The sequence below is a fragment of the Myotis davidii genome, unplaced genomic scaffold (genome assembly GCF_000327345.1).
Source record: "Myotis davidii unplaced genomic scaffold, ASM32734v1 scaffold46, whole genome shotgun sequence".
NCBI classification, from domain to species: domain Eukaryota; kingdom Metazoa; phylum Chordata; class Mammalia; order Chiroptera; family Vespertilionidae; genus Myotis; species Myotis davidii.
In genome coordinates, this window is record NW_006383006.1 from 3150120 (window position 1) to 3163353 (window position 13234).

Here is a 13234-nt window from a genome sequence, read left to right on the forward strand (position 1 = left end):
TATTTTTTATCCTCACCTGAGGATCCAGTGCCAGGCAAGATTCTGGGGACCCAGACTCATACGGGGAGAAACTGGACTGCCTGGCATGGGACCAGAACACAAGAGAGGCTTTCCCTCAGAGGTGCTCACAGCGATCATTGTTCCTGCACAGAGCCGTGGAACACAGAGAACAGGGACATCTCCAGGGCAGGGCTGACTGGCAGCCATTGCTATTTGCTCAACCCTGGTGATTCCCTGTAGGCCCTGCCCACCCAATTTACAACCCCACCCAAGCTGTGCAGCGGCTTTTGCATATGAATGGCCTGCCTTTTCTCAGGCTAAAAACCTGTCAAACAAGCTGCAGCTGGGTCAGGGAGCTCAAACCTATCACCAGCCTGCCTTGCTTCACAGCTGGGCCTTGTCTGGGCACTTACAAACCTGATACAAGGAGGAAGAATCTGCAGATCTCTCTGTAGCTCCTGCTGGATGGCCCCAGGCAGTGGCTGACTTTGCACCTCCCTGGAGACCCAAGAGCCAGTGTACCCAGTGGCCAGTGTGAGACTATACCAGATTACAACTCTTCACATCCATAAACGGCACACTCAAGGGGCAGACTCAGTGAGCACCAAAGCCCCACTGAGCAGCTCTCCCACTGTAGTCACAGCTGGTCTCCACAGCTTATTGGCCTGGGTGTCAATTCCTCCCAATGATGCCAACAGCAATCAAGGCTCAACTACAGCAAGGGGTGCACCTAGAGCAGTGGTTGGCAAACTGCGGCCCCTTGAGTGTGGCTCTTCCACAAAATACCACGTGTGGACGTGCACGTACAGTGCGATTGAAACTTCGTGGCCACACTCAAGGGGCCAAAGAGCCACATGTGGCTTGCAAGCCGCAGTTTGCCGACCACTGACCTACAGTGTCCACCTCAAGTGATTGGGGAGCTGAGCCACTGGGCCCTATAGGACACCCACTATACAAGGCCACTCCATCAACTCAAGGAGAATTAGCAGCTACCCAATACATAGAAACAAACACAGGGAAGCAGCCAAAATGTGTAAGGAGCCTCTGGGACAACTTCAAGGATACCAACATCTGAATTATGGGGGTGCTAGAAGAAGAGAGAGAGCAAGATATTGAAAAGCTACCTGAAGAAATAATGACAGAAAACTTCCCCTACCTAGTGAAAGAAATAGACTTTCAAGTCCAGTAAGTGCAGAGAACCCCAAACAAGAGGAACCCAAAGGGGGCCACACCAAGATCTTGGCAAAAGACAAAGAGAGAATCTTAAAAGCATCAAGAGAAATGTAGTTAGTTACCTGCAAGGGAGTGCCCATAGGAATGTCAGCCGATTTCTCAACAGAAATTATGCAGGCCAGAAGGGAGTGGCAAGAAATATTCAAACCTACAGCCAAGATTATTCTACCCAGCAAAGCTATCATTTAGGATTGAAGGTCAGATAAAGAGCTTCACAGACAAGAAAAAGCTAAAGGAGTTTATCACCACCAAACCAGTATTATATGAAATGCTGAAGGGTATTCTTTAAGAAAAGGAAGAAGAAAAAGATAAAATATATGAACAGTAGTGGCAACAAATACCTATCTATCAACAATTGAATCTAAAAATCAAACGAATAAAAAATCTGATGAACAAAATAAACAGGTGAATGTAATAGAACCAGGGGCATGGAAATGGAACAGACTGACGGTTCTCAGAGGGAAGGTTGTATGTGTGTGTGTGGGGGGGGTGGGGGGTGTTTGGGGGTGTCTAGGAAGAGATTAGACAAAGATCTTATATGTATGTATGCATTACCTATGGACACACAGTAGGGTGGCAAGGACCTGGGGTGGGGTAAGAACTGGGTGGAGGGGAGCTATGGGGGAATAAAGAGGGTTTCCATAATAATCTCAACAATAAGGATTAATTTTTTTTAAATGCCAGTACATCTCAATAATATTGTTCAAGATCTTAGCCTTAACATCAGGTTTAAGAGTAACTGTTGAACATCATCAGATTGGCTTAAATTGGTTAAATGTCAGTGGTTCAATGATTAACAAATGATTTCAAAATTTTGTTTCATTTAATATTTTTCTTGATGTACCTGCATTGAGTATAAAAGACAGTTTATTAGGTATTTAAAGTATTTAGCCTTTATATTAAATTATTAAAGTAACCAAAGAAGCAATTAGTTGCATGATATGATGGGAAAGTATGCTAATTTTGAGACTTAAGTTTGAATCTAGGCTTAAGGGGTGGGGTAATCAATTTTATCAGACTGTTACTCTAGGAAATTTTGCCTGGCTGAACAGTATATGCAAATTATAACACTAGCTTTTACCTAATGTTTGTGATTTCATCATACCCAGATTACTCATGATAAAGAAAAAGCTGAACGGAAAAGAAAAGCTGAAGCTGCTAGGCTGCACCGCCAGAAGATCATGGCTCAAATGTCTGCCTTACAGAAAACCTTTATTGAAACTCACAAACTCATGTATGATAGTACATCAGAAATGTCTGGAAAAGAGGACTCCATTATGGAGGAAGAGAGGTAAAACAAAGCAAAACTTAAAATTAGCAAATCCGTTTTTGGAAAAAAAGTACATATTCACTCCAATAACGTTTTTTCAAATATATTTTATAGTAAGAAATTACACTATTTTTAAAGACAAAAAGATAGGAAGATGTGAACAGAAGTAATAGAAATTGACTCCTGTTGTCTTATATACATGGGCTTTTTTAGATACACATTTACATATCAGTTCATATATTCCACATCATTTTTATTATCTATACTAATAAAAGGGCAATATGCTAATTAGACCAGACGTCTTCTGGACGTCCTCCCTGACAAAACCAGGCCCGGGCGCTTGTGGCTGTGGCTGGCCCAGGTGAAGCCGTCGATAGCCCCAGGCACCTGCAGCTGGCCAGGCAAAGCCACCCACAGTCTGGACACCTGCGGCCCAGCCCAGGCAAAGCCAGCCCAGGCCCCAGGTGCCTGTAGCTGGCCAGAGGGAGGGAAGCCCAGGTCCCAGGTGCCTGCAGCCAGCCAGAGGAGGGAAGCCTGGGTCCCGGGTGCGGGGGACAAGTCAGAGGCGGTTAAGGGCGATCAGGCCAGCAGGGGAGTAGTTAGGGGCGATCAGGCCGGCAAGGGAGCAGTTAGGGGTGATCAAGCAGGCAGGCAGAGATGGTTAGGGGCAATCAGGCAGGCAGGCAGGCAGGCAGGCGATCAATTAGGAGCCAACGGTCCTGGATTGCGAGAGGGATGTCCTCCAAGGAATCCCAGATTGGAGAGGTTGCAGGCCGGGTTGAGGCACCCCCTCTCCCCGGCCATGCATAAATTTCATGCACCAGGCCTCTAGTCTATGTATATAAAAGCCTAAGCGCCTGAATGATTGGTCAACTGATCGCTATGATGCACACTGACCACCAGGGCGCAGACACTCAATACAGGAGCTGCACCCCTGGTGGTCAGTGCGCTCTCACAGCCAGCCTCCTGCGGCCGGCCAGCTTCCTGCAGTGCTTCCCCACAGCTGGCCAACCTCCCGTGGTCCTGTCCCCTGGCCAGCCGGCCCCGATCGGGACTGGGTGAGACGGCCCCAATCAGCCCTGATCTCCGGCCAGGCTGAGGCATTCCACCTGTGCACAAATTCATGCACCGGGCCTCTAGTTTCTAATAATGATTGCAGTTATTACAGATTGAAAAATATCCTTCACCAAAAGGTGGTTTATATATATATATTTTTTTTAAAAAGATAGAAGACAATGCATATAGTTGTCATGGATAGCACATTGGAATGGGAATATGTAAGTCTGATTTTCTGAGTCCTGACTATGGTATGCTCTTGGGAAAAAGAGCATTATCATCGATTAGCCTTTTGAGAGCCATGGTTTGTGGGCTGTATATATAGATACAATCAGAAAAGGGAGGAGGCAAAATAATGGTAGTTCAAAAAGCATTCCAATTTAAAATATTGTAAATACTTCCTATCCTTATTTTTAAAAACAAGCTTTCACAACTCTAAAATAATTTGTATTGTGGATACTTTTGGGAAATTGTTTTGCAGTAACAGTAGAAACATTATACTCCACATAATGTATCTGTAATCCTGAAGCTGAGCATGCTAGCAAACTACAAACGATGATGACTGTATATTTTAAAGATTTTTTAAAAAAATGATATGAAGGTAAGCTATCCTTGGCTGACTGTGGTAATAATGCTAGAAATTAATACAAAACTTTAAAACAATAAGCAGAAAGTCCCAACTCTCTAGTTTTACATATTAACAATGTACTATTTAGAAAGTAATGGAAAAGAATACTGTATATTTATCAAAACAAGGAAATGTATTCAGGGTTAATTAATGCCTTTAATGCTTTCATTATTTCGTTTTATTGCCTGATTGATTGCACAAAGATTATGAATATGCTCTCATTAAAAACAACTCAAATTAATAAGTCCCCTTTGACCATTCTCTATATTCCTGATTTTTCTTCACAGATAACCATTGCTATACATAATTTTTGTTCTAGACCTCTTCTTTTGTTTTCAACCATTTATTAACAGGTGTACATAAGGAAATAATGAGTATTGTGTTTTTTAGTGGCTTATTTTATTTTAGCATACCTTTTGTTTTGCAAATTGCTTTTTCCCTTCACTGTTTTATAATTTTTTTCATGTCTATATATAGATGTATAGTATAGAGCAGCCGTGGGCCAACTACGGCCCGCGGGCCGGATCCGGCCCGTTTGAAATGAATAAAACTATTGAAAAAAAAGACTGTACCCTTTTATGTAATGATGTTTACTTTGAATTTATATTAGTTCACACAAACACTCCATCCATGCTTTTGTTCCGGACCTCCGGTCCAGTTTAAGAACCCATTGTGGCCCTCAAGTCAAAAAGTTTGCCCACCCCTGGTATAGAGTCTACATCATTCTTTAAGACTGCTGCATAGTTTTCTATACTGTGAATATATACACAATATTTACTTTGGACATTTAAGTTTTCCCCTTATTTCCAAACTTTTTCTTATTGTAAACAACGTGTGTGCAGAACATTTTTTATGTGCCCCCTTGTGCAATTGTACAAGTACTTCTCAAGGGTGGAATCTAATAAGTGAAAAGGCTAAGTCATAATTATTTAAAATTTTAATAGATACTGCCATGTTTCCCTCCAAAGTAGTGTTACCAATTTCTACTCCCAACAGTATATGAGAGTGTCTATTTTCCTCATTCTCACCAATACTTAATATATCGGTACTTGAAAATGTTGGATATAATCAAAATTGGTGTCAGACCAAATTTTCCTGATTACTAGTTAATACCAGGTTGGATATCTTTTCATATGATAGTTCACTAGCCTGCTACATTTTTCTTCCAGGAATTGCCTGTTATTATCCTTTGCCCATCTATTGAGTGTGTTGCTTTTGTCTTACTGATTTCTAGAAGTCCTTTAAAATTATGGATACTAAACTTGTTGCATGTTTTTCATATTCCTGTTTCTTTAACATTAATTATGAAGTTTAGCCATAGAGAAGTTTTCAATGTTGATAAAACAGATTTATTAGCCTTTTTGAGTTTTAACGTTTTAGATTATGTTTAAGAAGGCTTTTCCTATCCCAGAGTCACAAATATAGTATTACATTTTTAAAACAAAAACAATTACATAGTTATATTAATTCACTTTCCTCTAAAAATCAAATAATAGAGGTAAAGCTGAAGTTCTATTTGAGCACTTACCCAAACCCTGGACCCCTTTCTGCCCTTTTTCAGAGATATAAATTTTATATAGACCTTGTCATAGTTTTTACTGTGCTATTACACAACGAATATAAGCAGCCATAGGAATCATATAGTGTCATTCAGCCTTTTGTTTTATTTGCATAGTATATGGCATTATGCACATATTCTGCAACTTTGCACATGATAGTATGTTTCGGAAATTTATATATGTTGTTAGACTGTTATCGGTCTTGGCATTTGGGCAGCCATTCTTTTTCCTGCTCCATGAATTGCAGGCCATTTAGCATCTCTGGTCCCTCATCCACTAAACACTAGTGGTGTCCCCTAGTCCTTATGATAACCAAAAACTAAACCTTACCCACATATTGCTGGGTGCCTTCTAGGAGGTGGTGCCACACCTAGCTGAGACCCACCTTTTAAAAACTGCATAGTATTCTGTATTATGTAATTCCATTTACATTGATAATGAACATCTAAATTTTCCCCATTTATTGAATGATCTATGACATTTTAGAGAGCCTCTTGCACAGATAGAAAGGTAGTATTGCAGAGTAGTTCGGAGCATGGCCTAGGAAGTCAGACCACTTGGGTTAAATCCTGGCTCTGCTATTTCCTATTGATACGTCATTAGGTAAGTCTCTTAATATCTTTGGCCTCAGTTTCTTCATCTGAAAAATGGAGGTAACAATAGTACCTACCTCAGAGGGTTGTTGGAAGGGTTAAATGGGTTAACATAATGTAAAGAATTTGAAAGTGTGCCTCACATCACAATTAGTGCTTAATAAATATTTACTATTATTATTATTACATTATTAGAGGCCCAATGCACAAAACTCGGGCAAGGGCCGTGGCCCTGGACCTTGTCTGCCACCTCTGCAGCTGGGGGCCTCTGCCGCGGCCCCTGCCTGCTGCGGCTTTGTCCAGGAGGACAGTCTAATTAGCATATTACCCTTTTATTATTATAGATTATTGCACACATTGACCCTAAGAATTGGTAAATCATTTAAAGTGTAACATTTTTAATAGCTACCAAAACAGAATAGAAACTTAAATTACTAATAAGAGGGAATGGATAAAACTATTAAAGCACATATAGTAAGAGTACTGTGCAGCCGTTTAAAAATAAAGTTTCTAAAGACATTTTAATGACATAAAATATTGAAATATAAGTGAATAAAAGCAGTATGCAAATGTATATATGTAATATGATCTTAATTATGTAAAAATGTTCTAAATAGAAAGACTGGAAAGAAATACACAAGTAATTATTTCTAGGTTGTGAGAGTATAATGCATCTTACTTTCTTCTTTATACTTTTCTAGATTTTCTAAATTTTCCTAATAAGTATGTTTTACTTTTATAATCAGAGTAAAAACAGATACCTAGCTTCTTGGTACATTCTACTTTGTGATTTGCTCTTTTTGCACTTAGCAACACAAAATGTACTTTATAATAAGCAAATTCACTAATAAAAGCCAGAAATATCAGGAGGTGGGGGGACTTTAAGCTAATATTGCTAAATATAATTTTTATTTTGTTTTTATTAGTTCTTGCCCTATGATTACTTAAAATCTACCAAGATATAATACAAGTGACCAAAACATGTATCCTCATTTCTGGTCGTTTCTCTTGGTAGCACCCCACCAGTCAGTGACTACTCTAGAATTGCTTTGGGTCCTAAACGAGGTCCATCTATTACTGAAAAGGAGGTGCTGACATGCATCCTCTGCCAAGAAGAACAAGAGGTGAAAATAGAAAATAATGCCATGGTATTATCGGCCTGTGTCCAGAAATCCACCGCCTTAACCCAGCACAGGGGGAAACCCATAGAATTCTCAGGGGGTATGTATTGTTTAATAAATATACTTTTGAGCATTTCATTTCATATTATATAATTAGAGAAACTACTATCTGGAAGAACTTTGGGAGCAAGATTGTATTTAGCCTTATTTGGTCAAATCATAGTTTACCTATATGTAAAATGGACTCTTGGGTCTTTATGTGCCATACTGGCTTTGTTTTATTTTTTAATTTTAATTCTTGTCAGCTCTCTCTCTCTCTCTCTCTCTCTCTCTCTCTCTCTCTTTCTCTCTCTCTGCTCCCCTCCCCATTTCTCATTGCTCTTATCATTTGAAAGTAGGATGCAAGTATCATGATTTTTCATCCCTAAATTTTTCCATATGCATTTTCTAAAACTAAGGACAATCCATTATGTACTACCATACCATTATAACTTTAAGAAAATTAATAACATTTCAGGAATATTACCTAATATGAAATCAATACTTGAATTTCCCCAACTATCCTTAAAACATCTTTTATTAACTAGACATTTTCATTTAGGATCCAGACATGTTTTTTGTGTTGCTCTAGTTGTGTCTCTTTTAGTCTGTTTTAATCTAGAATAGTCACTTGCCTTTTTTCTTTCCTTGATAATAACTTTTTTTGAAGAATGCAAGACAGTAGTCTTAGACAGTGTCTTACATTGTGGATATGTCTGATTGTTGCCTCATGATCAGGTTCCTGGTAAGCATTTTCTTGGCAAGAAATTAATTAGCCAATGTATTGCACTTATATCACAACAGGAGATAGCTTTATTTTTAAAATACCCTATTGATTTTAACATTTACTGAATACTTACCATATGCCAGGCACAGAATAAGTGCTTTCTGTGTATTTAATCACTTAATCCATATAATAGCCCTATGAATTAGGTACCAACATGGGCTCCATTTTATAGACGAAGGAACTGAGGCACAGAGAAGTAAATTGCCCAAGGCCATGACTTATAAGTACGTAATGAAACCAAATTTTGAATCCTGTAGTGTGTGCTTTTATCCAGTGGATTATAATGCCCCTAAATATCCCTTAAAATTACCCAGTCAAATTACAAAAGTAAATTGCTTGAGTCATAGATAATAACTTCAACAACCAAGATAATGCAACTTAAACCTAATGTTGAAAATAAAAATATAAATCAAGAATAGAACTAGTCATTAATCCATACTAATTTTAGAATCATTTTTATATTTTCCTCTTTTTAATTACTATTGAGAATACAGATTCTGCTGTCATGATAGTGTGACACTTTTCTTGCACATACCTTAGAAAGTTTATGATTAGAATTTTAGATGTGATAACCTCTTCCCCCCACCCCCATTGTTATGACTGTGGGAGCGATGAATATAATACCTGTCATTTTTGTCTTCCTATACCAGAATCCCTGGACCCACTTTTCATGGATCCAGACTTGGCATATGGAACTTATACAGGAAGCTGTGGTCATGTAATGCATGCGGTGTGCTGGCAGAAGTAAGTTGTCTTTCTGACATATTCTTGAAAGAAACTAGGAATATTGAAGTTCACTAAAGGCCACAAAAAAGCATATTTTCTCATGTCTGCTTTCCTTCCTTCCTTGTTTGAATAATTGAAGTGGTTTTAATTACTAATTTCGTTTGTATGATAATCATTACATTACCACCCTTAGAAATTGGTGTGTAAAGTTACAAACTTAAATTTCACTTAATTCATCATTCCTTTGCACTTGTTCTTTTTTTATTAATATATTTTTAAAATTGATTTCAGAGAGGAAGGGGGAGGGAGTGAGAGATAGAAACATCGATGAGAGAGAATCATTGATCAGCTGCCTCCTACACGCTCCCTACTGGGGATAGAGCCTACCACCTAGGCATGTGCCCTGACCAGGAATCGAACAGTGACCTCCTGATTCATAGGTCGACACTCAACCACTGACCCACACCAGCCAGGCTGCACTTGCTCTTCACAAACTAATTAGTTGCTCAATATTTGTGTAAAAGAAACAGTAATCTTTATAAAAATTTCATTCCCCTCAAAACAGAGTGAAACATACTTTTTAAAAAAATATATTTGTATTGATTTCAGAGAGAAAGGGAGAGGGGGAGAGAGATAGAAACATCAATGTTGAGAATCATTGATTGGCTGCCTCCTGCACGCCCCCTACTGGGGATTGAGCCCGCAACATGGGCATGTGCCCTTGGCCAGTATCAACCCAGGACCCTTCAGTCCGCAGGCCACCGCTCTATCCACGGAGCAAAACCGGCTAGGGCTGAAACATACTTTTGAGACAGAATAGGACAAGAAATTCTAGTTCTATCTCTGAAAGAGATAACAATTCAGAAATGTAATTACTGGGAAATCTTTTGTATAGGCTTTACTCTTTTGGCATTGTATTAAATGCATAATTTTCCTAATTAGCCAATGGCTACTTCAGTTGGTCATTGGAAACTGAAGAAAATAGTGTCTACATTCTATCTCCATATTGTTGAGGCAGGAGATAAGATATGATTAAGCAAAATTATTTAAAAATCTTTTTCTACCCTGCTGAATCCTTCAGTTTTACCCCAATAGAATGGGCATGCTATTTCTTCTATAATTGTAATTGTGTATTTTTGCATGTGGATTTTAATGATGTACATTGAGGCCAAAATTTCAGATTTTTCTCACTTGGATTAGAACAAGGATACATGAGAATGGATCTATGTCTTGGAATTTTGCAGATATTTTGAAGCTGTACAGCTGAGCTTTCAGCAGCGTATTCATGTTGACCTTTTTGACTTGGAAAGTGGAGAATATCTTTGCCCCCTCTGCAAGTCTCTGTGCAATACTGTGATCCCCATTATTCCTTTGCAACCTCGAGCAATTAGCAGGTATGTTTTAATTTATGTTTTGGTTAATTTTATAAAAAGATGTCTTTAATTTTTCATTATGCATATTTTGGTTAGATTACTAGTTTCTTTTTTGGTATTTAAAGTAATATTTTTTAATTTAATAACATGCTACTTGAAAATATGATTAAAATTAGCTCCAATTCTTGGTCTCTAAAATAATTGGAATATTCATTTACTCAAATCTATGGGGGGTTTTTTGTTTTGTTTTTTGGTTTTTTTCAAATCTATGTTTTATGTAAATCTTCCAACTGAATTGGTACTTCCAGATAGTAGCAATAAAATTTTAATCTCTATCAGCATTCACAGAAGGAGAAAAGATGCAAAGATTTGTTTTTTTCATATAGTTCTTTGCCACCGTTAGATTTGCTATTTGGAGTTTGGTTCCTCTAAATATCTTTGTAGTATTAATTTTACTTCTGTTTTTTGGCAGATCCAAATGTTAGCATTTTAGAGACATGGGCAAAATGTTAACTATACAAGTAAATAAAATATACCTGATTCATCTTGTATCTTTGGATAGTTTTTGAACATTTAGACTAAGTTTATATTCTGACTATCTGTAACTGCAGTTTAACAGCAAATTAATTAGTTTTTAATGAAAACTAGAACACTCACTTGTGTATTTCTTTTTCTCACTATTCTACATGATGATAATAATACTATTTATTGTTACTATTTTAGTTTCTTTAAAAACTTACTGAATTTGTAATGATAACATAAAAGAAAATGGTTTTGTTAATAAAATACTTTTAACATTTTTCCACAACAAAAGAATTAAAAGGTTATAGATTTGACAAATAGGGTCGATAAGTAGCTGTTTCTCTACTATTCCATTCATTAGAAAATCTAATTTGGAAATTGTCGTCTACTCAACACGTGGGAATATAGAATGTCATCTTTTTGGAAAATGGTGGCATCAGACGATTTATCTTTTTTCCAGTAATTGATATGTTCTAGACACTCTACTAGGTTATTTTGTTAAATAGTCTAATGACGTAGGTACTATTATTTCCATTTAAAGATAAGGAATTTTTTATTTTTTCAACAAGACTGTGAATAGTTTTTATTTATCCCAAGAAAGACCCAGGATTTGAACCCAGACCTGACTCCAAACCATACCTAACTATACAGGTGAAAACAAAGATAAAATAAATCATAATAAAATATAGTCATTTTCCAACTTCTTGTTAGCCTTTTTTACATAATGGCTCCCCAAATAAGGATTCTTAAACATAGGAATTTTTCTTTGCAGCCGTGGTTCTCAACCTTCCTAATGCCGTGACCCTTTAATACAGTTCTTCATGTTGTGGTGACCCCCAATTTCATTGTTACAAATTGAACATAATTAAAGCATAGTGATTAATCACAAAAACAATATGTAATTATATATGTGTTTTCCGATGGTCTTAGGCGACCCCTGTGAAAGGGTCGTTCAGCCCCCAGGTTGAGAACTGCTGCTCTACAGGAACATTCAGCACCTTCTTTAAGAATACTGTGCTTCAGGGCAGTTCTTTCTCAAGTTAAACTGATCCTTAAAACTGGTTCTCTGAATCCTGTGACGTTTTTTAAGCTATAGTAACAGTTTTGTTACTTAGGATCTGAAATACATAATTATACATAACATTTTTATTAGACAATAGAACTTACCTATGTAATTCTATTTGCCACTTTTATTTTTAGAAAATCAACATCAGTATAATCTAAGATTATTAAAGTTAAGAGCACATAAAAACTTTATCAAAACTAATAATAAACTAGTATTTTAAAGAAAAATGGTCATAATCAGTCATAGTACACTGAGAACTAAAAGAATTCTTAGATCAAGTTTGTACCTAGATATATGAATTTGGGCACAGTTTATTATATATTTTAAGTTCACTGTCATTTCATTAGCAAATTCCTATTTTAAAGTCCTTTTTGATAATACTGTTTGTGGTTCCCCTTGCTTGTTAATAATAGTTTGGATCAAGTCCCTGCCTGTATGGAATTGACATTACAGAGAGGAAAGACCAACAGTAAACATAAATACAAAGTGTTGTGCAAGAAATACTGTAAAAAAAACCAAAGCATCAGAGTAAAGGACTAGAGACATACCAATGCATGAGACTAATTATAGACAGAGTTGTCAGGGAGCTTCTCTCAGAGACTTGAATGAAGGGAAGGGCAAGCAGTGCTACTCCGGGGAAAAGAGAATGCCACACACAGGCATTATCAAGAGGCAGGGCCCTATCTCCTCATATCAGTCAAGATTCAATGAGGGAAGCTGAACCACTATTGTGGGAGGCACTGGGGAAGTGAAGGTCTAAAGGGGGAAATGGAAGATAAGAAGTGTCCACCCATTAGTCCCTCTAAGGAGGTAGGCATGTCCAATTGCAGAAATACGATTGTGAGTAGGTTGCTGGTGGAGAAATCTGTTGTGAGCTCTTGCCTAAAAAGGTTCACATTCAAGCATCTAATGAAGATACATCAGTGAGATGAGACGTTCCAAAAAGAGCAGGGAGGTAGAGTGAAGGAGGGGTGGGCAACTACAGACAGCTGGAACCTACTGACACCTTTATGTCTGCCCATAACTGCATCTAACCATGATGACTGTCAGAGAGTAATGGCTGCTGCTTTATTTCTGCCTTCCAAATCTCATTCAAATTCCTGTTCTGGCAAAATCAAGCCCAGAATCATACAGGGAAGAGGATTCTGAGGAACCCAGGCCTAGCATAACCAGGTTTTCATAGTACAAACCACCATTTTCCAAATGCAATTATTAAGAGTTCATAACTACCAATCAGAAAGGATATATGCACTCCTATGTT

At 37.7% G+C, this 13234-nt stretch overlaps 1 protein-coding gene across 4 annotated transcripts in view; it reads left to right on the forward strand.

Annotated features, from left to right (window-relative positions):
- UBR1 (ubiquitin protein ligase E3 component n-recognin 1) overlaps positions 1 to 13234 on the forward strand; it is a 148438-nt gene that overhangs the window by 87531 nt on the left and 47673 nt on the right. For all 4 annotated transcript variants that reach the window (XR_001512198.1, XM_006778036.2, XM_006778037.2 and 1 more), the window contains exons 29-32: positions 2343 to 2524; positions 7355 to 7560; positions 8937 to 9030; positions 10257 to 10406. Coding sequence is in view for 3 of the 4 variants with exons in the window: in XM_006778036.2 (XP_006778099.1) it covers positions 2343 to 2524; positions 7355 to 7560; positions 8937 to 9030; positions 10257 to 10406 (632 nt within the window). In the remaining variant the exon portion in view is untranslated. The remainder of the gene's footprint in view (positions 1 to 2342; positions 2525 to 7354; positions 7561 to 8936; positions 9031 to 10256; positions 10407 to 13234) is intronic.